At 40.5% G+C, this 27,798-nt stretch overlaps 1 protein-coding gene across 2 annotated transcripts; it reads right to left on the minus strand.

The window, feature by feature from the left end:
* Positions 1-4,853: 4,853 nt before the first annotated feature.
* Positions 4,854-27,798, minus strand: LOC140716967 (uncharacterized). 2 transcript variants are annotated; one of them, XM_073030165.1, is made up of 6 exons: positions 27,529-27,784; positions 22,699-22,879; positions 21,438-21,490; positions 15,952-16,017; positions 13,637-13,702; positions 4,854-6,280 (listed from the first exon to the last, which is right to left on the minus strand). In XM_073030165.1, exons 1-6 carry the CDS (start codon positions 27,683-27,685, stop codon positions 6,114-6,116), a joined length of 690 nt encoding a protein of 229 aa, XP_072886266.1. In that variant the 5' UTR covers positions 27,686-27,784; the 3' UTR covers positions 4,854-6,113. The 2 variants fall into 2 exon arrangements, with proteins under 2 accessions (XP_072886266.1, XP_072886267.1); XM_073030166.1 differs by lacking the exon at positions 13,637-13,702 and having other exon boundaries at positions 27,529-27,798.

Consider the following 27,798-nt stretch of genomic DNA (forward strand, 5'->3'; position numbering starts at 1 on the left):
CCACACACTCTCTGCATAAAAAACTTACTCCTGACATCTCCTCTGTACCTACTTCCAAGCACCTTAAAACTGCCCTCTCATGCTAGCCATTTCAGCTCTGGGAAAAAGCCTCTGACCAGGGTCCTATATAGCTGCAAGACTACCTCTCGGCTCCTAAACTCAATCCCTCGATTGATGAAGGCCAATGCACAGTATGCTTTCCTAACCACAGAGTCAACCCGCACAGCAGCTTTGACTGGACTCGGACCCCAAGATCCCTTTGATCCTCCACACTGCCAAGAGTCTTACCATTAATACTCTATTCTGCCATCATATTTGACCTACCAAAATAAATCACCTCACACTTTCTGGGTTGAACTCCGTCTACCACTCTTCAGCCCAGTTTTGCATCCTATCAATGTCCCACTGTAACCTCTGACAGCCCTCCACACTATCCACAACACTCCCAATCTTTGTGTCATCAGCAAATTTGCTAACCCATCCCTCCACTTCCTCATCCAGGTCATTTATAAAAATCACGAAGAGTAGGGGGTCCCAGAACAGATCCCTGAGTCACACCACTGGTCACTGACCTCCATGCAGAATATGACCCGTCTACAACCACTCTTTGTATTCTGTGGGCAAGCCATTTTTGGAACAACAAAGCAAGGTCCCCTTGGATCCCATTCCTTCTTACTTTCTCAATAAGCTTTGCATGGGGTATCTTATCAAATGTCTTGCTAACATCCATATACACTGCATCTATGACTTTACATCAATGAGTTTAATCACATCCTCAAAAAATTTAATCAGGTTCGTAAGGCATGACCTGCCTTTGACAAAGCCATGTTGACTATTCCTAATCATATTATACCTCTCCAAATGTTCATAAATCCTGCCTCTCTGGATCTTCTCTATCAACTTACCAACTACTGAGGTAAGACTCACTGCTCTATAATTTCCTGGGCTATCTCTACTCTCTTTCTTGAATAAGGGAACAACATCTGCAACCCTCCAATCCCCTGGAACCTCTCCTGTCCCCATTGATGATGCAAAGATCATTGCCAGAGGCTCAGCAATCTCCTCTCTCGCCTTCCACAGTAGCCTGGGGTACATCTCATCCAGTCCCGGTGACTTATCCAACTTGATGCTTTCCAAAATCTCTAGCACATCCTCTTTCTTAATATCTACATGCTCAAGCTTTTCAGTCTGCTGTAAGTCATCCCTACAATCACCAAGATCCTTTTCCATAGTGAATACTGAAGTAAAGTATTCATTAAGTACCTCTGCTATCTCCTCTGGTTCCATACACACTTTCCCACTGTCACATTTGATAGGTCCTATTTTCTCACGTCTTATCCTCTTGCTCTTCACATACTTGTAGAATGCCTTGGGGTTTTCCATAAATCCTGTCTGCCAAGGCCTTCTCATGGCCCCTTCTGACTCTCCTAATTTCCTTCTTAAGCTCCTTACTGCTAGCATTATAATCTTCTAGATCTCTATCATTACCTAGTTTTTTGAACCTTTTGTAAGCTCTTCTTTTCTTCTTGACTAGATTTACAACAGCCTTAGTACACTACGGTCCCTATACCCTACCATTCTTCCCCTGTCTAATTGGAACATACCTATACAGAACTCTATGCAAATATCCCCTGAACATTTGCCACATTTCTGCCATACATTTCCCTGAGAACATCTGTTCCCAATTTATGCTTCCAAGTTCCTGCCTGACAGCCTCATATTTCCCTTACTCCAATTAAACAATTTCCTAACTTGTCTGTTCCTATCCCTCTCCAATGCTATGGTTAAGGAGATAGAATTGAGATGACTATCTCCAAAATGCTCTCCCACTGAGAGACCTGACACATGAGCAGGTTCATTTCCCAATACCAGATCAAGTATAGTCTCTCCTCTTGAAGTCTTATCTACCCCCTCACTCTAGGGAGATGCCAATCGTTATTTGGGAAATTAAAATCTCCCATCACGACAACCCTGTTATTATTACACCTTTCCAGAATCTGTCTCCCTTTGTTATGTTGAAGGTGCTTCTCACCTGAACTCTTCCTCCTTCAAAGTTTTCTAGAAGATAAACAGGCCATGCCTTATGCTTGATGATGTGCCCCATTACCATTCAGTGGCCACTTAATTAGGTATACCTGTTTGTTAATGGAAATATCTAATCAGCTAATCATGTGACAGCAACACAATGCATAAAAGCATGTAGACATAGAAACATAGAAACATCGAAACATATAAAGCCTACAGTACAATACAGGCCCTTCGGCCCACAAACTGTGCTGCACATGTCCTTACCTTGGAATTTACTGAGAGTTACCCATAGCCCTCTATTTTTCTAAGCTCCATGCACCTATCCAGAAGTCTCTTAAACGACCCTATTGTATCCGCCTGCACCACCGTCGCCAGCAGTCCATTCCACGCATTCACCACTGTTCAAGAGGTTCAGTTGTTGTTCAGATCAAGCATCAGAATGAGAAAAAAATGTGATCTAAGTGACTATGACCATGGAATGATTATTGGAGCCCCATGGGATCACTTGAACATCTCAAAAACTGCTGATACTCCTCTCCTGGTATTTTCACACACAACAGTCTCTAGAGTTTACAGAGAATGTTGCAAAAAGCAAAAAATATCTAGAAACCCGGAGTGAACCCCTTCTCAGAAAATGCCTAGAGAAAAAAACAACTATATTTAAGTTGTTGTCCTGGCCTTATCCCTTTTCATGCATTAGTAGTGACTTTTAGCAATAACAGAGGGAAAAGAGGGCAAAAAAAATTTGGCCCTTCCTGTTGCCTTGGTAAATCACAAGCTGACTGACTGCCTCCTTCTGAGACAATGAGAGCAACTCAAATTCATTACACCAGATAACCACAAGTTGATCAGTGTTGGTAAAGTCAGATAGCATTTACGGTAGTTGGCAATCTGGAATAAGACCATAAGATACAGGAGCATAATTAGGCCATTTGACCCATTGAGTCTGCTTTACCATTTCATCCTGGCTGATTTATTATCCCTCTCAACCCCATTCTTCTGCCTTCTCCCTGTAACCTTTGACATTCTTTCTAATCAAGAACTTATCAACCTCTACTTTACATATACCCAATAGAAACATAGAAAAGTTACAGCACAATACAGGCCCTTCGGCCCAAAAGGTTATGCCAAACATGTCCCTACCTTAGAAATTACTAGGCTTACCTATAGCCTTCTATTTTTCTAAGCTCCATGTGCCTATCTAAAAGTCTCTTAAAAGAGACTTAGCCTTCACAGCCATCTGTGGCAATGAATGCCACAGATTCATCACACCCAAGCTAAAGAAATTCCTCTTCATCTAAAGGGACATCCTTGTATTCTGAGGCTTTGTCTTCTGGTCCTAGACTTTCCCACTGCTGGAAGCATCCTCTCCATGCCCACCCTATCCAGTCTTCAATATTTGATATTGAACTCCTTTCAATTTTCAATCTCTTAATTTCTGCTTCATTGACGCTTTGAATTGAAAAGTTGTTCTTCATCAATGACTGTGTTGTGGGCTCAAAATGGAAAATTGTCCTGTGATTCCATTAAGACCATAAGATATAAAAGCAGAAATAGGCCATTTAACCCATTGAGTCTGCTCTGCCATTTCATTATGGCTGATCAATACTTCCTCTCAATCTCAATCTCCTGTCTTCTCCCCATATCCCTTTATATCTTAAGAAATCACAAATCTATCAACCTCTGCCTTAAATATACATAATGACTTGGCCTCCACAGCTGCCTGTGGCAGAGAATTCCACAGATTCACCACTATCTAGCTAAAGAAATTCCTCCTCATCTCCATTCTAAAAGTGCAACAATCTATTCTGAGGCTGTGTCCTCTGGTCTTAGACTCTCCTACCATAGGAAATTTCCTCTCCACATCTACTCATCAAGGCCTTTCACCATTCGATAGGTTTCAATTAGGTCACCCCTCATTCTTCTGAATTCTAGTGAATACAGGTCCAGAGCCATCAAACACTCTTCATATGACAAAAACCACTCAATCCTGGAATCATTTTCGTGAACCTCCTTTGAACCCTCTCCAGTTTCCAAGATAAGAGGCCCAAAACTGCTCACAATACTCCAAGTGAAGCCTCACCAGTGCTTTATAAAATGTCAACATTACATCCTTGCTTTTTTATTCTTGAAATGAATGTTAACATCGCATTTGCCTTCTGCACCTTAGACTCAACCTGTGAATTAACCTGCAGGGAATCCTGTACAAGGACTCCCAAATCCCTTTGCACCTCAGATTTTTGTATTTCTCTCCATTTAGTCAACCCTTTCATTTCTTCTACCAAAGTGCATGACCTTACACTTCCTGACACTGTATTCCACCTGCCACTTCTTTGCCTATTCTCCCAATCTAAGTCCTTCTGTAGCCTCTCTACTTCCTCAAAACTACTTGCTTCTCCTCCTATTGTTGTATCGCCTGCAAACTTTGCAACAAAGTCATCAATTCCGTCATCCAAATTACTGACATGTAACGTAAAAAAAATCAGTCCCAACACACACACCTGTGGAACACCACTAGTCACCAGCAGACAACCAGAAGAGGTTCCCTTTATTCCCACTCTTTGCCTCCTGCCAATCAGCCACTGCTTTCTCCATCTTTCCTGAAATACAATGGGCTTGTAGTTTTTTAAAGTATGCTCATGCGTGGCACCTTGTCAAAAGCCTTCTGAAAATCCATGTACACAACATCAACCAATTCTCCTTTGTTTGGGCTGCTTGTTATTTCTTCAAACCTCATCTAATTTCATCTCAGGAGGTCAAGTCCAATGTTGGTTTATCAATAACTCTCACATTGGCAAGTACATAAACATACACATGAGACATAATCAAGCTAATTTTTTAATTATTAATTAATTTGACAATTTATTTAAATCACTTAATTGCATTTATAGAATGTTTAATACGTGTTTAATAGTAGTTATCCACCATGGCTTTATCTTGAAGGACAAGATAACCTATACATTCTTCAGTCTGCAACCATGCACCTGCAAATCTTCATTACATGGTCACTGTCTCAAAAGATTACTGCCTTTGGTATCATGTTAGGATGAACTAGAATTGTGCAATATGTTACATTAGTATACATCAACCAAGTTATCATTTAATCAAACAACAGGAAAGATACTAAAACCGAAGTTATTATTTTGAATCAACGATGCCATTTATGATTGACAACTATTAAAGATTGAAGTCAGTGGCAAAGAGCATTTTTACACCAAATAAACTTCATTGGTTGAAAAACCAACAAAAATGATTGTAAGGTGGTAGTTCTATGTTCAAGTTTAGCAGATGATCTTTTTAAATGGTTGAACCAAATCCCCTTTTCAGCTATTTGTCATTATGAATTTGCAAACAGGCAAACTTGTTTGATAATATCATTTCTATGTTTACAACACTATGTTGAATCATGGATAAAACTAATCACGTCATAAATTAATATTCATTGGACTTAATTGAGATTTGTATTGTGCCACACTCATGAGGCAAGATTTTTCTCATTAGCTAAAAGTTAGTGGAATTCTCCTACAGAGACATCAAGCTATCTGCTTTCATCTTTACACAAAGAAATTAAACATCCAGTTTGTGATAAGCTTCCTGACAAAGATAAGGTAAATATAATAAGCACAGTAACTGCAGTGAATGAACACACCAATTTCATCAAATTCATTGAATCAATCAATGTTAAGGAAAATTCTGAAGTAGATCCATATTGACAAGTTCAAGGACTTATATGAAATACTAAAGAGGGTTTATATTTCTAGAAGGTTTTATTCATTGTAGAGTTCTATAATATAATGATTGTCACCCTATTTCAAAGTCCATCAAGGAGAAGAATGCAATCTACAGAATACCTGTTGTACTTGGTTCTGGGTGGAACCTTAGACATTGAGAAGTAGAATGCAATATTTGACAGAGGGATAATTTGTTTTGATAGAAGGAAATACACATTCTGATAACTTACATTTCCCAATTTTGGTCCCTTAAGTTTGATATGGTAGAGTGAAAGGCCAACAATTCTTATTATTAAAGGCTTATCGAATAGGAATGCTGGAAGTCAGCATTTTTTTAAATGTTTATGACAGCAGCTATGGGGCTGTAACAAGGAGCAGAAGCATACAGGTAAATGCATGCAGTGACTTGAAGCCTATAATCATTCCTGCAGCGTTTGAAGACGTGGTTTTCATTGCAGTTGTAGTCTGTGTTGTCATACTGTTGGTCATGTGAGTCATAGGAGATGTCATTTTGCTTTTATCTGTGTAAAGAAATCACATTTAGTATATAATCATTTTTTTATTTGAATACATTTCAGTTATAGCTTTGCTTTTTACAGAGCACAATATATATAAACATGATGATAAATTTCTCAATTTCCCAACTGTGTGAAGGCAGTTAAACTGCTAAAGCGATTTGTTAGCCACATTTTAATTCTACATGTGGAGAATGGCTCTGTAGAGCTGGAATGGACTTGATGGGCTGAAAGGCCTCCTTCTGTGTCATAGGGATGTGTCACAGTAGCATAGCAGCTAGTATAATGCTTTACAATGCCAAGAATTTTCTTTTAAATGTGGTTCTGATACCGTTCGAGTTGTGATCTACAGTTTAATGGTAAGTTTTCAGGCCGTTTGAGTGATCTGGCACTTTGCTGTCTCCAAAAAAGTTCCAGAAAGCAAGCGGCCTCAAGGGCAAGAAGCTTAGAGATGATGTGCGAGCCCATGATTGACTCCATTTCTCACCGATATTGCCGATTAAAACATCGAGGAAGTTTAAAAACATTGAGGCATGTGCAGAAGGTGAGCAAGTGTTCAGCCCCATCTACCAGCTTCTCACTTGCCTGCCAGAGGAAGGTGTCCGCATGTAGCAGTCTCTCTCTTTCCCTCTCGCCATTGTTCCTGAGGGAAGGCCCCTACATTCTAATGGTCTCTCTCTCTTCTCAATGCTGTTAGAGGATGGTGCTGGAGCAAGTTTTAATCAATGCTGTTTGTGGATTGGACTGTAGTTCACATTATGATGTGTTTTCTGGTTTATAGTTGCTCCTTTTTCTGTTGCTATTTTTGGGCGACTTTGAACCAGGGAGGCCTGCAGATAATGAAAACTAAGCTGAACTGAATATGAACTCTTCGATTTTGTGTGTTATATTCTGTGTTTTTGTTTGTTCTTTCTTGTTGCTGCTTGCGTGATTTGTTTTTTTGCGCAGGGGGTTGATGCTCTTGTTGCTGCTTGCGTGATTTGTTTTTTTGCGCATGGGGTTGGCTTTTTTTTATAGTGTTCTATAGTTTTTGTTCCTGCCTTTCTTTGTTTCATGCCTGTGGAGAAGACAAATCTCAGGTTTGTATACTGTGTACATACTTTAATGATAAATATTCTTTGAATTCTTTTAATCAGCGTTTGGCTCCAGCCACTGTCTGTAAGGAGTCTATACATTCTCCCTGTGACTGCTTGGGTTTCCTTTCAAATCAAGTCAAGTCACTTTTTATTGTCATTTCGACCATAACTGCTAGTAAAACGAGACAATGTTTTTCAGGACCATGGTGCTACATGAAACAATACAAAAACTACACTGAAACTACGTAAAACAACATTAAAACTACACTAGACTACAGACCTACACAGGTCTGCATAAAGTGCACAAAACAGTGCCTGCAGTACAATAAATAATAGACAGTACAATAAAGACAATAGGCACAGTAGAGGGCAGTAGGTTGGTGTCAGTCCAGGCTCTGGGTATTGAGGAGTTTGATGGCTTGGGGGAAGAAACTGTTACACAGTCTGGTTGTGAGAGCCCGAAAACTTCGATACATTTGCCAGATGGCAGGAGGGAGAAGAGTTTGTATGAGGGGTGCATGGGGTCTTTCATAATGCTGTTTGCTTTGCGGATGCAGCGTGTGGTGTAAATATCTGTAATGGCGGGAAGAGAGACCCCGATGATCTTCTCAGCTGACCTCACTATCCGCTGCAGGGTCTTGCGATCCGAGATGGTGCAATTTCCGAACTAGGCAGTGATGCAGCTGCTCAGGATGCTCTCAATACAACCCCTGTAGAATGTGATGAGGATGGGGGGTGGGGGGGGGGGGGTGGGTGGGATCTTTCTCAGCCTTCACAGAAAGTAGAGATGCTGCTGATCTTTCTTTGCTATAGTGTTGAGGGACCAGGTAAGATTCTCCGCCAGGTGCACACCAAGAAATTTGCTGCTCTTAACGATCTCTACGGAGGAGCCGTCGATGTTCAGTGGAGAGTGGTCACTCCATACCCTCCTGAAGTCAGCAACCATCTCTTTTGTTTTGTTCATATTCAGAGACAGGTTGTTGGCTCTGCACCAGTCCGTTAGCCGCTGCGCCTCCTCTCTATATGCTGACTTGTCGTTCTTGCTGATGAGACCCACCACAGTCGTGTCATCAGTGAACTTGATGATGTGGTTCGAGCTGTGTGTTGCAGCACAGTCATGGGTCAGCAGAGTGAACAGCAGTGGACTGAGCACACAGCCCTGGGGGGCCCCAGTGCTCAGTGTGATGGTGTTAGAGATGCTGCTCCCGATCCAGACTGACTGAGTTCTCCCAGTCAGGAAGTCTAGGATCCAGTTGCAGAGGGAGGTGTTCAGGGCCAGTAGGCTCAGCTTTCCAATCAATTTTGGAGGAATGATTGTGTTGAATGCCGAACTGAAGTCTATGAACAGCATCCGAACGTATGTGTTTCCCCACACATTCCAAAGACATACAGGTTAGTAGTAAGGGTTAGTAAGTTGTGGACATGCTATGTTGGCGCTGGAAGCATGCCAACAGTTGCAAGCTGCCCTCTGCATATTCTCAGACAGAATTAGCATGAGAGGTTGTTCGTTGGTGGAGCAGCATGAACTTTAAAAAGAATTTGTAAGTTTTCAACTTTCTTTCGGCAGGCTGAAATCAGAATGGACCAATAAAAAATAGGAGGTGTAAGCAGAACAGCCATTGTTGGAGTGGGCCAGTGTTAGAGTGGTCCAACTTTGGCTCAGAACAGAGACGAGAACAGGCTTGGGCAAGCACAGGTGGATGTTCTAAGTAAGTAAGTAAGTTTCTAGGATTTTTTTCTGTTAGCACATAGCTAATACACTGAGAATGGATCCAGAGGTAGTGCCATGTTCCTTGTGTGAGATGTAGGAAATTTGAGTGCTCCACTCTCCCTGATAAATACATCAGCATGAAGTGCACTGAGCTGCAGCTCCTTAAAGACAGTGTTAAAGAACTGGAGCTGCATCTGCATGGCCTTCGGTATAGATAGGTAGAGGGGCAGGTAGTTTTGAGGAAGTAAAGAAGCTACAGAATGACTTAAACAGATTAGGAGAATGGACAAAGAAGTGGCAGATGGAACACAGTGTTGGGAAGTGTATGGTTATGCAGTTTGGTAGAAGAAATGTAAGGACTGAGTAATTTCTAAATGGAGAGAAAATACAAAAAAAAACTGAGGTACAAGGGGACTTGAGAGTCCTTGTGTAAGATTCCTTAAAGGTTAATTGGCAGGTTGAGTCTGTGGTGAGGAAGACAAATGCGATGTTAGCATTCATTCCAAGAAGATTAGAATATAAAGACTTTATAAAGCACTACCGAGGCCTCACTTGGAGTATTGTGAGAAGTTTTGGGCCCCTTATCTTAGAAAGACTGTGCTGAAACTGGAGAGGATTTAAAGGAGACTCACAAAAATGATTCCAGGATTGAATGGTTTTTATCATTTGAAGACCCTTTGATAGCTCTGGGCCCGTATTCACTGGAATTCCGAAGAATGAGGGGTGACCTCATTGAAACCTATCGAATGGTGAAAGGCCTTGATAGAGAGTGGATGTGGAGAGGATGTTTCCTATGGTGGAAGAGTCTAAGACCAGAAGACAGAGCCTCAAAATAGAGGGGTGTACTTTTAGAACAGAGATGAGGAGGAATTTCTTTAGCCAGAGAGTGGTGAATCTATGGAATTTGTTGCCACAGTCAACTGCGGAGGCCAAGCCTTTATATACATTTAAGGCAGAAGCTAATAGATTCTTGATTGGTCAGGGCATAAAGAGATACGGGGTGAAATCAGGAGATTGGGGCTGAGAGGAAAATTGGATCAGACATGATGAAATGGTGGCACAGACTCGATGGCCCAAATGGCCTAATTCTGCTACTCTGTCTTATGGTCTTATACAGGAGAATGAGGAGGCAATAGATAGAAGCTACAGGGAGGTGGTCACCCCTATGTTGCAGGAAGTAGGTCCCTGGGGAATAGGCAGCCAGTAAAGAGCACCCCTGTAGCCGTTCCCCTTAGTAATGTATACTGCTTTGGATACAGTTGAGTGGGATTGACCTACCGGGGCAAGCCACAGTAACCAGGTCTCTGGCACTGAGACTGGTTCTGTGGCTCAGAAGGGAAAGGGGAGAGCATTAGTGTCAGGGGATTCTGTAATTAGAGAGGCAGAAAGCAGAAAGAGACACCCAAATTATATGTTGCCTCCCAGGTGCCAGGGGCAAGGGTGTTTCGTATTCAGAGAGGGGGAGAGTGAACAGTCAGAAGTCATGGTACATATTGGTACCAACCACATAGGTAGGAAAAGGGAGGGAGTCCTCAAGAGAGGATATAGGGAGTTGGGCAGTAGGTTGAAAAGCAGGACCTCCAGGGTAGTAATCTCTGGATTACTGCCTGTGCCACGTGCCAATGAGCATAAGAATAGGATGATTTGGCAGGTGAATGTGTGGCTGAGGAATTGGTGCAGGGTGACAGGGTTTCAGATGTCAAGATCATTGGGATATCTTCTGGGGAAGGTACAACCTGTACAAAAAGAACAAGTTACACCTGAACCCTAAGGGGAACCAATATCCTTGCCGGCAGGTTTGCTAGAGCTGTTGAGGAGGATTGAAACTAATTTGGCAGGGATGGGAACCAGAGTGAATTGGCTGAGAATGGAGCAGTTGGTGTACAAGTAGATGCAGCATGTGGTGAGAATGTGAGGGAGGACAGGCTGATGATAGGGCAAAATTGCTGTCAATTTGCATAGACGAATGATGGGGTTATCTCATTGCAACCTAGCAAATATTGAAAAGTGGATGTGGAGTAGAAGTTTCCTATAGTGGGGGAGTCTAGGACCAGAGGGCACAGCCTCAGAATAGAGGAACATCCATTTAGAACAGAGATAAGGAAAAATTTCTCTCGCCAGAGAGTGATGCATCTGTGGAATTAATTGCCACAGGCGGCTGTGCAAGACTAATTCATTGGGAAAAATTTAGGAAGAGGTTGATAGGTTCTTGATTATGGAGGATTTTGGCCAACTGGGTCAGGTAAATAACTTTGCGAGACTATAGAATTGTGTGTCTGTATTGCTTAATGGCTGGATCAGCAGAAAATCATGGCGCTGTCCTCTGGTTTACTGCTGTACACTGCGAGGTTGCCTCTGGTGTTGTCCTTTAGCATATTGCTGTAGACATAAGACTATGTGATGTTGCCCTCTAGCCTCTACACCACAAGGCTTCATAACTTAGGTGTTTTTCTCTATAGCTTGCTAAGAACAATACCAAATATGGAAATGTAAAACAACCATACTCGTTGGAATCAACTATAAAGAAGGTGTGTGTACTGATTGTAAGCAGAGTCCTTGCCCTTCGGAGGGATGGCTCTCCATGTCATGTAGGTAAAGAGTCTCCTAAAGACCTCCTAAAGAATACCTGGGTCTGAGTCTTGTGTGGAAAAGGAAATTCCATAACGTTGATTAATCATTGCATCAAAGATTATGGGGAGAAGGCAGGAGAATGGGGTTGAGAGAGATAATAGATCAGTCATGATGGAACGATGGTGCAGACTTGATGAGCTAAATGTCCTAATTCTGCGATATCTTGGAATCATACATGAATCTTGCTACCATGCTGAAGAGGTTGAATAGTCTGATTGTATTAATTAAGTCTTCCTGGCTGAGAAATGCCAACAAATTAAATAATAAATAATAATGAATTAGATTATTAAATTAAATAATAATTCAAATCACAGTTGGAGACTTCAATCAGGTTGTTTAAAGAAATCTCTGCCCAATTATCATCAGCATATAACCTGCAGCACCAGGGGTCCCAACACACTCAATCACTGCAGAACTATGATTAGGAATGCCTACCATTCCTAATGGTAGGAATGGTACCATTCCTCTTGCTTTCGCACTCTGAAGTATCCATCTACTTCAAGCAGGCTTCAATTATACGGGTGGCCAAGAAGAACATGGTGGTCTGCCTCAAATACTATCGTCCAGTAGCAATTACATCCACAGTGATTAAGTGTTTTGAGAGGTTGGTAATGAAACATATCAACGCCTGCCTGAGAAATGACTTGGATCCACTCCAATTTGCCTACAGGAGCAACAGGTCAATAGCAGATGCCATTTCACTGGCTCGACACTCAACCCAGGACATCTGGACAGCTAAGGTGTGTACATCAGAATGCTCTTTATCAACTACAGCTCGAAATTCAATACCATCATCCCCTCAAAACTAATCAAAAAGCTTCAAGATCTACGCCTCAATACCTTCTTCTGCAATTGGATTAGCACCTTTAAATTCCTCAGTATTATCATTTCAGAGGATTTATCCTGGGCCCAGCACATAAGTGAAATTATGAAATTATCCGTCTACTTTCTTAGAAGTTTGTGAAGATTCGGCATGACATCTAAAACTTTGACAAGATGGGTGGTGGAGAGGACAATGAATGTTTGCATCATGGCCTGGTAACAATAATGTCCTTGAACAGAAAGTTCTGCAAAAAGTAGTGGATGTGGGCCACATCATCAAAGACCTCCACCAGACAGGCCATGCTCTTCTCGCTGTTGGCATCAGGAAGGAGGTACAGGAGTCTCAGAACTCACACCACCAGGTTCAGGAACAGCTTTAACCCTCAACCATCAGGCTTTTGAACCAGAGGGGATAACTTCACTCGTCCATCACTGAACTGTTCCCACAGCCTATGGACTTACTTTTAAGGTCTCTTCATCTCATGTTCTTGATAATTCTTGCTTTTTTTTTTGTATTTGCAGAGTTTGAGGTCTTTTGCACACTGGTTGAATATCCTAGTTGGTGCAGTCTTTCATTGATTCTGTTATGGCTATCATTCTATAGATTTACTGAGTATGCCCGCAAGTAAATGAATCTCAGGGCTGTATATGGTAACATATATGTTCAATTGCTTTGAACTTTGAACTTTCAATAATAAATACACACCAAATTGATCACAATCACTGAATGAATATTTAGAAATATTTGAAAATCTGTGACACATTAATGGTGTTTATATGTCCGGTAAAATGCCCTTGTTACAGTGCCCATCAGTGAGAGGAATGCAGAATACTGAATGTGCTTGTACAGAGTGAGAAGTGGACTGCAATATCTGACAGTGGGATTGTAATGAAAAATATTGCTTTATCTAATACAAGTTCTTAAAATTTGTAATTTCCACTTTTGCTGCCTCAAGTTTGATTACTGTAAAGACAAATTATATTAACCTCATAGTATTAAAGCTTTAGGAACTGGTATTCTGAAAAGAATAATTTCATATTGTTATTAACATCTGCAAGGAGCAGAAACATACATAAAATCGAGCAGTGGCTTGAAACTACCAGCACTTTCTGTGACCTTACCCTGTGAAGTCATTGGAGTGGTGCTTGTATTGTTCATGGTGGTCATGTTAGTCATGGTGTCAGAAGCTGTGTGAAGAATTCATAATTATTACATAATCATTTTACTTTAATGATTAAATAACAACATTGAAATAAAAATAATGGATATGTTCTTCATCCAACAATAATCTCACTTTGATTAAAAATATAATTTTTACTTTGAATGCATTTCAAATGTAGCATTGCCTTTCCCAGGCACGATATATATTGTATATGTATAATAATAATTTCAGCATTGGAGACCCTCAGCTCCCTGTCTATTAAAGTGAATATATATAGTAATTTGTCAGTCAGGTTCTAATTCTGTAAGTATTGACAGTGCATAGACATACTTGCTGCTTGTTGAACCACAGATCCACTAATAAGCAACTAGTCCAGATTTTATCTGTGTACAGTACCCGACTTCAAGTGGAAGAGTGACCACTTTGTTACAGTTATTCTCAGTGTCCTTAAGGGTTAACAGTCTTGAGCTCCCTTTGTGATTCTCAACTGTAACCTCTCAGACTACAGTATTCCACCTCTATCTCAGCTAAGGAATTCTTAAGCGTGTAAAAGGAAAAACAGATCTTGTCCTTACGCAGCTCTATTATATTGTTTGTGTGGGCTCCTGGGATAAGGATCATGCTGATCCAATTGCTCCCCTGTTAAGAATAGAGTTGTCCAGGTCAGGTGTAAATTTCCAGCCAAAAGGAACTTGTGTTCCCCTGACTCATGGGACATGGGACATGGGACAGTAAATGAGGGAGAATAATTGCCTGGGTCTTTACTACGGAAGTCAGTCAATTTATCATGCATTTCTCTTTTAAAAATAAAAAATCAAGAACAATTACATGTTGGGGCAAGTTTTGTTGCTCATTTATATTAGGAATATTTTTAAGTTTACTTTATCTGGATGATGGGGTGGTAAATTGGATTAGTAAGTATGCAGATGATACTAAAATAGGTGGCGTTGTGGATAATGAAGTAGGTTTTCAAAGCTTGCAGAGAGATTTAGGCCAGTTAGAAGAGTGGGCTGAGCGATGGCAGATGGAGTTTAATGCTGATAAGTGTGAGGTGCTACATTTTGGTAGGACTAATCAAAATAGGACATACATGGTAAATGGTAGGGCATTGAGGAATGCAGTAGAACAGAGTGAATTAGGAATAATGGTGCATAGTTCCCTGAAGGTGGAATCTCATGTGGATAGGGTGCTGAAGAAAGCTTTTGGTATGCTGGCCTTTATAAATCAGAGCATTGAGTATAGGAGTTGGGATGTAATGTTAAAATTGTACAAGGCATTGGTGAGGCCAAATTTGGAGTATTGTGTACAGTTCTGGTCACCGAATTATACGAAAGATGTCAACAAAATAGAGAGAGTACAGTTAAGATTTACTAGAATGTTACCTGGGTTTCAGCACCTAAGTTACAGAGAAAGGTTGAACAAGTTAGGTCTTTATTCTTTGGAGCATAGAAGGTTGAGGGGGGACTTGATAGATGTATTTAAAATTATGTGGGGGATAGATAGAGTTGACGTGGATAGGCTTTTTCCATTGAGAGTAGGGGAGATTCAAACAAGAGGACATGAGTTGAGAGTTAAGGGGCAAAAGTTTAGGGGTAACATGAGGGGGAACTTCTTTACTCAGAAGCTGTGTGGAATGAGCTTCTGGTAGAAGTGGTAGAGGCAGGTTCGATTTTGTCATTTAAAAAAAAAATGGATAGGTATGTGGACAGGAAAGGAATGGAGGGTTATGGGCTGAGTGCAGGTCAGTGGGACTAGGGTGAGAGTAAGCGTTCGGCACGGACTAGAAGGGCCAAGTTGGCCTGTTTCCGTGCTGTAATTGTTACATGGTTATCTGGTTACTTATTGGATTATTGGTCCTATAAATGTGTACTTCTTGTAGCTACCATTAGGCAGGAGGTACCGAAGCCTGAAGTCCCACATTAACATATTCAAGAACAGCTACTTCCCTTCAACCATTCAGTTCTTGAACCTACCAGCAAAATCCTAATCACTCCCTCAGTAGGACAACACAAGGACCTTATTGTACTACAATGAGCTTCTTGTTTGTTCTAGTTGTGTTTTTCCTTGTGCAATTTTTGTAAATTTTATGCATAATTTCAAGTATGTTAGATATTTGATGCTGCTGCAAGCAAGTTTTTCATTGTAACTTTGCATACATGTGGATATGACTTACTTCAACTCTGGATTCAGCTCTTATTGGACAGTAGCAAGGAGCAGAAACATAAATAAAATCGAGCAGTGGCTTGAAACTACCAGCACTTTCTGTGACCTTACCATGTGAAGTCATTGGAGTGGTGCTTGTATTGTTCATGGTGGTCATGTTAGTCATGGTGTCAGAAGCTGTGTGAAGAATTCATAATTATTACACAATAATTTTTAATTTGAATACATTTCAAATGCAGCATTGCCTTTACCAAGCACAATATGTCTATTATAGATATTACTAGAATGTTCCTCCCCATCATTGAAGGTAACTACAGGAGACACAGTCTCAAGAAGGCAGCATCTATTAACAAAGAATCCCACCATCCAGGCCATGCCATCATCTTGCAGATACCATCAAGCAAAAGGTACAATATCCTGAAGCCCCACTCCACCAGTTACAGGAACAGTTATTTCACTTCAGCCATTTGGTTCTTGATCCAAAGTATCTTCCCTGGGCCCAGCATGTGAGTGTAATTATGAAGAAAGCATGGCAGTGCCTCAACTTCATTAGAACCATGTGAAGATTTGGCATGACATCTAAAACTTTGACAAACTTCCATCATGGGTAAAGAACTCTGCACCATTGAGCACATCTACATAGAGCACTGTCACAGGAAAGCAGCATCCATCATCAAAGAGTCCCACCACCCTACCTATGCTCTCTTCTTGCTGCTGTCGTCAGGACTCACACCCTCAGGTTCAGAAACGGTTATTACCTCTCAATTATCAGGCTCTTGAACCAGAGGAGATAACTTCATTCAACTTCACTCGCCCTATCACTGAACTGTTCCCACAACCTGTAGACTCACTTTCAAGGAATCCTTGTTCCATGTTTTCAATATTTATTGCTTATTTATTTATTTTTTTCTTTTATATTTGCAGTTTGTTGACTTTTGCATATTGGCTGTCTGTCCTGTTGGTGTGGTCTTTCATTGATTCCATTATGTTTATGCCCGCCAAAATAGAATCACAGGGTTTTATATGGTGATTTGTGTACTTTGAACTTTGAACTGGCAAACCCTTAGTCACTACCGTTTAGCAACACTATGACCTCTTTGTATTAAGATTAACCTTGTTTCTTTTTGTCTTAATTGTGTTCTTTCTTGTAAAAATTGCATACTTTATATTAAATGTATGATTTTCTTATGAAAACTACTTATCTGATAATATGTGCCTGTGATGCTGCTGCAAGTAATGTTTTCATTGCACCTGTGCATTCAGGTACTTATGCATAGGACAATAACCTGGACTTAGACTTTGATATTAAATTAGTGTCCTTCAGTTCCCTTTCTGTTGAAGTGATGCATCCATTATTTTTTCAGTAAGATTCAAAGTCAGAATATGTGAACTGAATGGAAAACATGCTGTCGTCTCCTCGGCTCAACACTGGTGCATATCAGGGGTGTGTACTTAGCCCACTGCTCTTCTCTCTCTATACCCAGTTCAAATACCATCTTTAAATTTGCTGATAATACAACCATCGTTGGTAGAATCTCAGGTGGTGATGAGAAGGCATACAGGAGTGAGATATGCCAACTAGTGGAATGCTGCCGCAGCAACAACCTGGCACTCAACGTCAGTGAGACGAAAGAGCTGATTGTGGACTTCAGGAAGGGTAAGACGAAGGAACACATACCAATCCTCATAAAGAGATCAGAAATGGAGAGAGTGAGCAGCTTCAAGTTCCTTGGTGTCAAGATCTCTGAGGATCTAACCTGGTCCCAACATAGCGATGTAGTTATAAAGAGGGCTAGACAGCAGCTATACTTTATTAGGAGTTTGAAGAGATTTGGTATGTCAACAAATACACTCAAAAACTATATTTGTACCATGGAGAGCATTCTGACAGGCTGCACCATTGTCTGGTATGGGGGGGGGGGGGCTACTGCACAGGACTGAAAGAAGCTGCACAAGGTTGTAAATTTAGTCAGTTCCATTTTGGGCACTAGCCTACAAAGTACTCAGGACGTCTTTAGGGAGCGGTGTCTCAGAAAGGCAGTGTCCATTATTAAGGACCTCCAGCACCCAGGGCATGTCCTTTTCTCACTGTTACCATCAGGAAGGAGGTACAGAAGCCTGAAGGCACACACTCAGTGATTCAGGAACAGCTTCTTCCCCTTTGCCATCTGATTCCTAAATAGACATTGAACCCGTGAACTCTACCTCACTTTTTTAGTATATATTATTTCTGTTTTTGCATTATTTTAATCTATTCAGTATACATAAACTGTAATTGATTGAGTGATTGATAGATTGATTTCCTCTATATTATGTATTGCATTTATATTACTGCTGCTAAGTTAGCACATTTCACAACACATGCCGATGATAACAACCCTGATTCTGATTCTCTTCCAGGTGGAAAAATGATCACATTGTTATATTTAACACCAATGAATTAACAAACTAAGTTGCTATGGCGAGTCTCAACAAAAAAGCACAAGCCCCAAAAGCACCTCACCTGGGTGGTGAGGTGGAAATACGTCTCTACTAAAGGAGGTGTTAAAGTACTCCTTCCCTCCATTAGCCTGCTGTAACAACCACAGATTCGGTAGTGCAGCAGGTACCACACTTGCGTTCGTGAATATGTACGTGTCAGCTAATTATTATTTCATTGTGATAGTATTTAACTCAATTCATTCTGTCATAGTGTTGTCGAGGCTTGGACACAGCACAGCAATTCTTCGCTGCCTGTTCGTATTCGGCCTTGCCTGAGAAATTAGATTGTCGAGTCAACTGACTCTGAAGGCTAGCAGTATTTGTTTTATATTTAATTGTTCTGTTCAGCCACAGTGTAGGCTTTGTTTTCCATTTGAGAGTTTTAGTTAATGGCCCTGTTTGGCCTCCTGTTTATTGCATTCTTTTTCCTTTAACACTGTTCGCATTAAAGTCCGTGAAACATTGACCCGCTTCAGTGTCTCTCACTCTGCACTTAGCCATATCTGAACCGGGTGACACCTGCAGGACACCCTTAGGAAAGGTGTAGCGCCTGCTTAGCCCCCCCCCCCCCCAACAAACCAGGGTCATGTGATTCTTTGTGAGCAGGTGGTGGATGGTTGTATGAGCAGCTGGTATATATCACAAGTCCTGGTTATGCAACCACTAATGCCAGGCAGACAATCTCTGAAGAGTATTGATAATACAGATGCCTGATTTAATTTTTTGAGGATGTGACTAAATACATTGATGAGGGTAGAGCAGTAGGTATAGTGTATATGGATTTCAGCAAGACATTTGACAAGGTACCCCATGCAGGGCTTATTGAGAAAGTAAGGAGGCATGGGATCCAAGGGGAAATTGCTTTGTGGATCCAGAACTGGCTTGCCCACAGAAGGCAAAGAGTGTTTGTAGATGGGTCATATTCTGCATGGAGGTTGGTCACCAGTGGTGTGCCTCAGGGATCTGTTCTGGGACCCTTACTCTTTGTGATTTTTATAAATGACCTGGATGAAGAAGTGGAGAGATAGGTTAGTAAATTCGCTGATGACACAAAGGCTGGGGGTGTTGTGGACAGTGTTGTAGATAGGCTGTCAGAGGTTACAGCGGGACATTGATAGGATGCGAAATCGGACTGAGAAGTGGCAGATGGAGTTCAACCCAGATAAGGGTGAAGTGGTTCATTTTGGTAGCTCAAATATGATGGCAGAATATAGTATTAATGGTAAGACTCTTGGCAGTGTGGAGGATCAGAGGGATCTTGGGGTCTGAGTCCATAGGACACTCAAAGCTGCTGCGCAGGTTGACTCTGTGGTTAAGAAGGCGTACGGTGTATTGGTCTTTATTAATCGTGGAATTGAATTTAGGAGCCGAGAGGTAATGTTGCAGCTATATAGGACCCTGGTCAGACCCCACTTGGAGTATTGTGCTCAGTTCTGGTCGCTTCACTACAGGAAGGATGTGGAAAGGGTGCAGAGGAGATTTACAAGGATGTTGCCTGGATTGGGGAGCATGCCTTATGAGAATAGGTTGAATGAACTTGGCCTTTTCTCCTTGGGGCGACAGAGGATGAGAGATGACCTGTTAGAAGTGTATAAGGCTTTTTCCCAAGGCTGAAATGGCTAGCACGAGAGGGCACAGTTTTAAGGTGCTTGGAAGAAGGTACAGAGGAGATATCAGGGGTAAGCTTTTAACGCAGAGAGTGGTGAGTGCGTGGAACGGGCTGCTGGCAACGGTGGTGGAAGCTGATCTGTTAGGTCTTTAAAGAGACTCCTGTACAGGTATATGGAGCTCAGAAAAATAGAGGGCTATGTGTAACCCTTGGTAATTTCTCAGGTAAGGACATGTTCGGGACAGCTTTGTGGGCCAAAGGGCCAGTATTGTTCTGTAGGTTTTCTATGTTTCTATAACAGTTATGGTCACCCATGTTGTAAAGACACTGCCCAGAAGAAGACATTTCTGTGGAAAAATTTGCCAAGAACAATCATGATCTTGGATAAGACCATGATCGCCCACGTCATATGACACGCCACATAATGATGATGATGATGTCAACTAAGGTAATCTCATCAAGGTCTTAAGGAAAATAGATTACCTTAATGGAGCACCATTATATTGACTGTGAGGGTTCCTTGAACAAGGATAAGGAGGAGGAACCCAGGTCATTTTGTCTCCTTTTACGATGACTCATGTCCAACTTATCTAAAGTGCTCCATTAACTGTTCCAGTCAAGAAGAATTTGTCTTCTTCTGAATTATATCATGTGGGACAGAAAGGGAAAGACAGTAACTTTGCAGATTCGGCATATCATCTAGAACTTTGACAAACCTCTACAGCTGCACAGTGGAGAGTATTCTGACTGGTTGAATTATGGCCTGGTTCAATGCGTTTGAATGGAAAAGCCTGCAAAAGGTGTTCAATGCAGTCCAGTCCATCACAGGCAAAGCCTTCCCCACCAATGAGCATATTTACAAGGAACACTGCCACAAGAATGCAGCATCCATCAAGGATGCACATCATTCAGGCCATACTCTCTTCTTGCTACTACCATTGGGCAATAGATGCAGGAGCCTTAGGTCCCACACCACCAGGTTCAGGAACAGTTATTACCCTACAACCATCAGGTTCCTGAACTGGCTTGGATAACTTCACTCACCTAAACACAACCTATAGGGTCACTTTCTGGGACTCTACAATTCATGTTCTCTGTATTATTTATTACTTATTTATTGTTACTATTATTTGCTTTTTTGTTACTGCACAGTTTGTCTTATTATGCACACTGGTTCTTTGTCCATCTTTGATTGTATAGTTTTTCATTGATTCTATTGTGTTTCTTTGTTCAACTGTGAATGCCTGCAAGAAAATGAATCTCAAGGTAGTAGGTATATGCTGAGATATACATACTTTACTTATACACACAGTACACATTATTTGATGAGATATTTACTTTGAACTTCGCCTTGGTTTATTGGGGGCGACAATGGGAAGAAGCTGTGAGTTTTTTTACCTTTACCGCTTAAAAATAACAAGCAAGCACAGTTAAAAGAAATCAACAAAATGTTCTTTATCATACAATAACTATCCATTTTTCTATTGAAGAATAAAATAAATCTTACAGTTAATCATTTTTGTCTGGAAATATGTTTCATTGCCCATCATGGCATAAGCCCTAGACAAAGATGGAAACACAGATATGTTACAAGTCATTCATCATAATTACTTATTAAACAATTCAGTTCACCCAGTGGACTAGAGGAAAATGTTTAAAATATTTCCATGAATATAGATCTAACAGGGATCTGTTAAAGTTCTATTTTAGACTTTTGTTTGGTTCCAGAACTGTTAATTGATTCTAAAAATGCACAATAGGAATAATTATCAATATAATTTATTGTCATTGAGCAGATTGAGATAATACAATCAAAGAATGAAAGTTCTGGGTCCGAAACATTGACTGTTTATTCCTTTCCATAGATGCTGCCTGACCTACTGAGTTTCTCCAGTATTTTATATGGGTTTTATTTGTGTTGTTATTCTGCACCCAGAATAATGATTTCTAAAAGATAAAGGGTTAACTGTGAGGTATGAGGTTCTTTAGAAAGAATAAACAGTTTCTAGTTTGTTCAAAGGTGTGTTAGTAAAGATCCAGTTTTCTTCCATTTGGGACTGGCTATCTGTTGTCTCACAGCAGAGCCAATCAATAGTTGGTTCTCTTATTTAATGCCCAATTTCTTCCTGACTTTTGATTGGTTATGCTGTGTGCAGGTAGATGTTGTGTAAACCTTACAGTTCACTGAAAATATCTTTGATATTTATGGATTATACACTCAGTGTCCACTTTATTAGGTACAGGAATGGAACCTGTTGTGGTCTTCTGCTGCTGTAGCCCATCCACTTCAAGGGTCAGCATATTGTGCATTCAGGGATACTCTTCTGCACACCACTGTGTGGCTTCTTGAGTTACTGTTGCCTTCCTGTCAGCTTGAACCAGTCTGGCCATTCTCATCTTACCTCTTTCATTAACAAGCCATTTTAACCCACAGAACTACTGTTCACTGGATGTTTTTTGTTGTTGTTTTTTGCACCATTCTCTGAGATTGTTCTGTGTACAAATTGCAGAATATCAGCAGTTTCTGAGATACTCAAACTATCCCATCTAGCACCTACAATCATTCCATGGTCAAAGATACTTAGATTTGCTGCTTAGATATTTGCATTAATGAGTAGGAGTGCAGTTGTAACTAAGAAAGTGGTCACTGAGTGTACATGCACTGCACAAGCCCCAGTTACTGATCAGGATCACTCAGTAATTCAATGCATGTCATGGGCAAGCCAACTTGTCAGAACCTATAATATGAAGATTAAGTGAAACAATACCTGAACTCAACATTATAGTCGTTTTCACTAGATGAAGTCCATCGCGCCTCCAAATTTGAACTGGTCTCTTTTAAAATTCCAGAGCAATCTGAGGCATTATTTTCCCAAGTCCCAATGGCCATATTATTCATGGCAGCTGATAGTGCTACTTTTACTTCGTTTTGCAATCCTGAAACGGTAACTGAGAAGGCAAAAGAGAGTTAATATTCCCACACAAAGGAAAGGAGTTAAGTAGCAGCACTTCATTGTCAACCAGTTGAACTTTGAAGGATTATTTGTTAACTTTCTGTTATGTCAACATTTCACCATCAATGTTGTCATACTTGTAATTGTGATATACTTGTAAGAATGAGTCAATAGCAAATTAAAATGGACTTTATTTGATACTTTACCTTTTTCAAATGCAGAACTTGACAGACCTATGAAACAGTGTTTTGCATTATCCCGAGGGCTTCATGACTCTGTAAGCACTTACTCTGTAAGTATTGTAAGCACTTTTGGGCCCTTCATATTAGAAAGGATGCACTGATAGAGAGGAGGTTCATGAGGATGATTCCAGGAATGAAAAGGTTAACATATGAGGAGAAGCGTTTGATAGCTCTGGGCCTTTACTTGCTGAAGTTTAGAAGAATGGGGGGGGGGGGGGGGAGGTTTCATTGAAACCTGTCAAATATTGAAAAGCCTAGATAGAATGGACATGGAGAGGATGTTTGCTATAGTGTGGGAGACTAGAACCAGAGAACACAGCTGAGGGATGTCCATTTAGAATAGAGATGAGGAGGAATTTCTTTAGACTGAGGATGGTGAATCTGTGGAATTCATTGCTACGGACGGCTGTGGAGGCCAAGTTATTGAGTATATTTAAACTGGAAGCTGATAGGTTCTTGATTAGTAAGGGTGTCAAAGGTTACAGGGAGAAGAGAGGAGAATAGGGTTGAGAGGGATAATAAATGAGCCATAATGGAATGGCAGAGCAGACTCAATGGGTCAAATGGCCTAATTTTACTCCTGTGCCTTATGGTTTTATTCCAGAATGCCAACTAAATACTGATTGAGCAACACACACAAAATGCTGGAGGAACTCAGGCCAGGCAGCATCTATGGAAAAAAGTAGAGTCGACATTTCGGGCCGAAAACCTTTGTCAGGACTGTTGTGTGTGAAAATACCAGGAGGTCAGCAGTTTCTGAGATACTCAAACCACCCTATCAAGCACCAATAATCATTCCAAGGTCCAAGTCACCTAGATCACTATTCTGATGTTTGGTCTGAACACAACTGAGCCTCTTGACCATGTCTGCATGCTTTTATGCATTGAGTTGCTGCCACATGATTGGCTGATTAGATATTTGCATTGATGAGCAGGTGTACCTAATAAAGTGGCATCTGAGTGTATATTTCATATTCGTAGTGATTCAGCTTTCCATCTGCTACTAAAGGTAAATTATAAATTAGGGTGAAATGTCCTCAACCCCCTTTCCAAAATTCCAGCCCTAACATACCTTTGCTTTGAACAACTTTCCTAGAGTATTTGCACCTTATCCAATATTCCACTCCAGTTTTTTACCAGCACCATACTTCTGTTCACTGCACAAGCAACTTTTGTTCAGTTGTCTGTCTCAAGAAGACGTTAGTCAAGGCTCCCAATGACATCAAAGCAACTAAACCCAAAGGCATGAAACTCCCTACTAATTGCAACAGGCTTAGTTTTTTATCATCCATTCATAAGCTGTGTCTTGGTCACTTTCAGATTTCAATCTATAACCAGTATGATAGATGGACTCTTGAATTCACAATCTACCTCATTATAGTCTTACACTTTATTGTCTACCTGCACTGCCCTTTCTCTGTAGCTGTTACATCTTACTCTACATTCTGTTATTCCTTTACCTTGTTCTACCTTTTCAGTTTGATCAGTTTGAAAAATATACAAGATAGGTTTTTCACTGTATCTCAGTATATGGGACAACAGTAAACCAAATCCATTTCCAGTTTCATTGGCACTTTGGAATACCTTCAGTTCACAAAATATATTATATAAATGCAAAACTCTTCTGCCCCTGTGTCCCCAACACAACCAGCACTTAGTCCTCTCACTGTCATTTCCTTCACAGCAGCACAAGCCTGCAGTAGCTCCATATCACCTAATCACTTTTTATATTAACAATAAATCAAGCTGCTCCATTAGCCATGGCTGGACCACTTCTCCTGATACATTTTTGCACCATACACTGTATTCACTGTCTGGTGTGGAGGGGCTACTGCACAGGACCGAAAGAAGCTGCAGAAGGTTGTAAATCTAGTCAGCTCCATCTTGAGCACTAGCCTACAAAGTACCCAGGACATCTTCAGGGAGCGGTGTCTCAGAAAGGCAGTGTCCACTATTAAGGACCTCCTCCAGCACCCAGGGCATGACCTTTTCTCACTGTTACCATCAGATAGGAGATACAGAAGCCTGAAGGCACACACTCAGCAATTCAGGAACAGCTTCTTCCACTCTGCCTAAATGGACATTGAAGCTTTGGACATTACCTCACTTTATTTTTGATATACAGTATTCCTGTTTTTGCACATTTTTAAAAAATCTATTCGATATGTGTAATTGATTTACTTGTTTATTTATTATTATGTTTTATTTTATTTATTATTGTTTTCTCTCTCTGTGCTAGATTATGTATTGCATTGAACTGCTGCTGCTAAGTTAACATGCCGGAGATAATAAACCTGATTCTGATTCTGAATGCATCAATTTCTTGTCATCCATCATACTTCTGAAACTGGTTTCCCAAGTCTCCATAAAAGTTTAAAGGTATCTTCAAATATAAAAAAATGAATGAAAATACTTTGAATGTTACTGAAAAGGACAATGACCCAAAAATTGTGAAAATTGCACATTGGAGCAAAGGGTGACCAAGGAATATATAATAGTTATTATATCATCTTGGTTAGTTCTATTTTTGTCACTAAGTTCCTCATCTTGTTATAAATTATTTGCACATTCAGATAATGAACCTGATCCATTTTTCCAGCGTGGATTCTAATTGTAGTTTTCTTCTCTATCTGTACGTCCCTTCTTGTCAGACTCTGACTATCACTGAAACACAAGAAACTCCAGATGCTGCAATCCACATCAGATGAGGGGTGTCAACTTGAAACATTGATCATTTATTTCCCTCTATAAATGCTGACTGGTCTAAGGAATCCAGCACTTCATCTGTTGCTCTAATTATCATTACACATTTCACTACTGTTTGCCATAACTTGTAAGCATTTTTTAAACATCCTTTCATTTAAACTTTCTAAATTCATCCCATTCCACCAACCACATCCAAGAATGTGCTGTCCTACTGTTTGGTATAACACTTTGGCCCTAATCATTTGCTTCACTAGGGACTGTCTCCAGCCTGACTTAAGTGAAGCCACCTTCCAGTACAGCAACTCTCAAAATCAGAATCAGAATTGGAATCAAGTTTATTATCATTGACATATGTAGTGAAATTTGTGGTTTTGTAGCAGTAGTACATTACAATACATAAAAATTACTACAAGTTACAAAACAAGCTAACTAACCAATAAGTAGAGAGTTCGTGTTCATGGGTTTGTAAACCGTTCAGAAATCTGATGGCAGATGGGAAGTTCCCTGTCTCCAATACTGCTGCCAATCTCTCACTAAACAAAACACATTTCTCCCCTCTCCGATCAGTGATGACACAATTAACTCTTTGATCTTATGCACTTTTATGCATCTTTATCCAAAATGCTTTGGATTTCTACAGATTAGCTCATTTAGTGGATGAGTATTAGTTTGTTTTCTGTGCTGCTACTTCATTAACCAGTTGGTTTCCTTTCTGTATTTCATGTTTGTTATAACTCTAATAAAATGATTTCTTGTTCTTTAACACATGTACAGTTTCCTTTGTTTGCGAGTACACTCTTAGTCTTGGGGCGGGCTTTACCTGAAACATTGACCATTCCTTTCACCCCACCAGGTCCTGTCTGACCCACTGATTTCCCCCAGTAGATTAGTTGTTGCTTCAGATTCCAGCATTTTTTAAACTCTTGTGTCTCTGTTGCTTAAAATCATATTTTTACAATACTTGAACAATTGGGAAGATTCCCTCTGAGACTTTAATATGGCTCATTTGTGAATTAACATTTAGACAGAAGCAAGTTTTGGAGTTTGATACACTTCTTACAGAGGGTTATCCTTCTCCATATGAACAAGTTTTTTACCAAGTCTGTTGTGTTTAGTCATAGAGTTAACAGCTTGGAAACAGGCTCTTCGGCCCAATTGGTATATGCTGACCAAGATACCCTATTAGGCTCATAACCTACTAAACCATTCAAATCCTTGTACCTGTCCAAGTGCCTTTTAAAAGTTCTAATTGTATCAGCCTCAGCCTCTTCCTCTAATAGCTGATTCCACATACAATAGATATCAACCTTCATGTAGAAAAATGGTTACCCCTCAAGTTTGGGTTAAATTTCTCTCCTCAAAACTGTACCTTCTAACTCTTGATTCCCCAACTCTGGGAGAAAAACTGAGTCCATTTGCTCTTTCTACGTCCACCATGATTTTATACACCTCTGTAAGATCACCTCTCAGTCTCATACTGTCCAAGGAATAATGCCTTATATCTCATTCCCTGTTTCCAAACATTAATGAACCTTCGTCCGAGTATAATGCAGGATGAAGACAAAGCAGAAAAACTCAGGGAAAACGATAGCTTCCACAATCTCAAATGAAACTTGTGCTTGCTAAGACAGTTTTAAAGTAATTTTGAAAGTTTTATAACAGGTTGAACAAGTTGTGATATCAAGCAATAACTTACCATTGTAGGTGGTGTTGGGCTTATACACTGCTGGACTGATGGTAAAATTAAAGCTTTCTTTATTCGTTGCATTTTCTAGCTTGCAAAGTTGCTGTGAATAGCTTGGTGTACACTGAAGAAATAAACTTAGAAGAAGCACAGGTAGAACTGAAGCCATTTCTCTCTGTTGGGAGCTCTCTGAATGCTGAAGAGGTGAAGTATCAGAAGCAGATTTAGTTCTGCTGACTTCTCTGTGATTTAAAGGAAGTCCAGATCACCTCCCACAGGTTA

This window comes from Hemitrygon akajei, chromosome 26 (genome assembly GCF_048418815.1).
Source record: "Hemitrygon akajei chromosome 26, sHemAka1.3, whole genome shotgun sequence".
Lineage (NCBI taxonomy): Eukaryota > Metazoa > Chordata > Chondrichthyes > Myliobatiformes > Dasyatidae > Hemitrygon > Hemitrygon akajei.

What these genes read in the sequence shown, in the direction of transcription:
- LOC140716967 (XM_073030165.1), bottom strand. Translation starts at nt 27,685, where the DNA reads ATGGCTTCAGTTCTACCTGTGCTTCTTCTAAGTTTATTTCTTCAGTGT. An exon ending in CACTCCAATGACTTCACATG is followed by an intron (nt 13,703 to 15,951) that starts GTAAGGTCACAG and finishes TTCTTCACACAG; the next exon opens with CTTCTGACACCATGACTAAC. An exon ending in CACTCCAATGACTTCACAGG is followed by an intron (nt 6,281 to 13,636) that starts GTAAGGTCACAG and finishes TTCTTTACACAG; the next exon opens with ATAAAAGCAAAATGACATCT.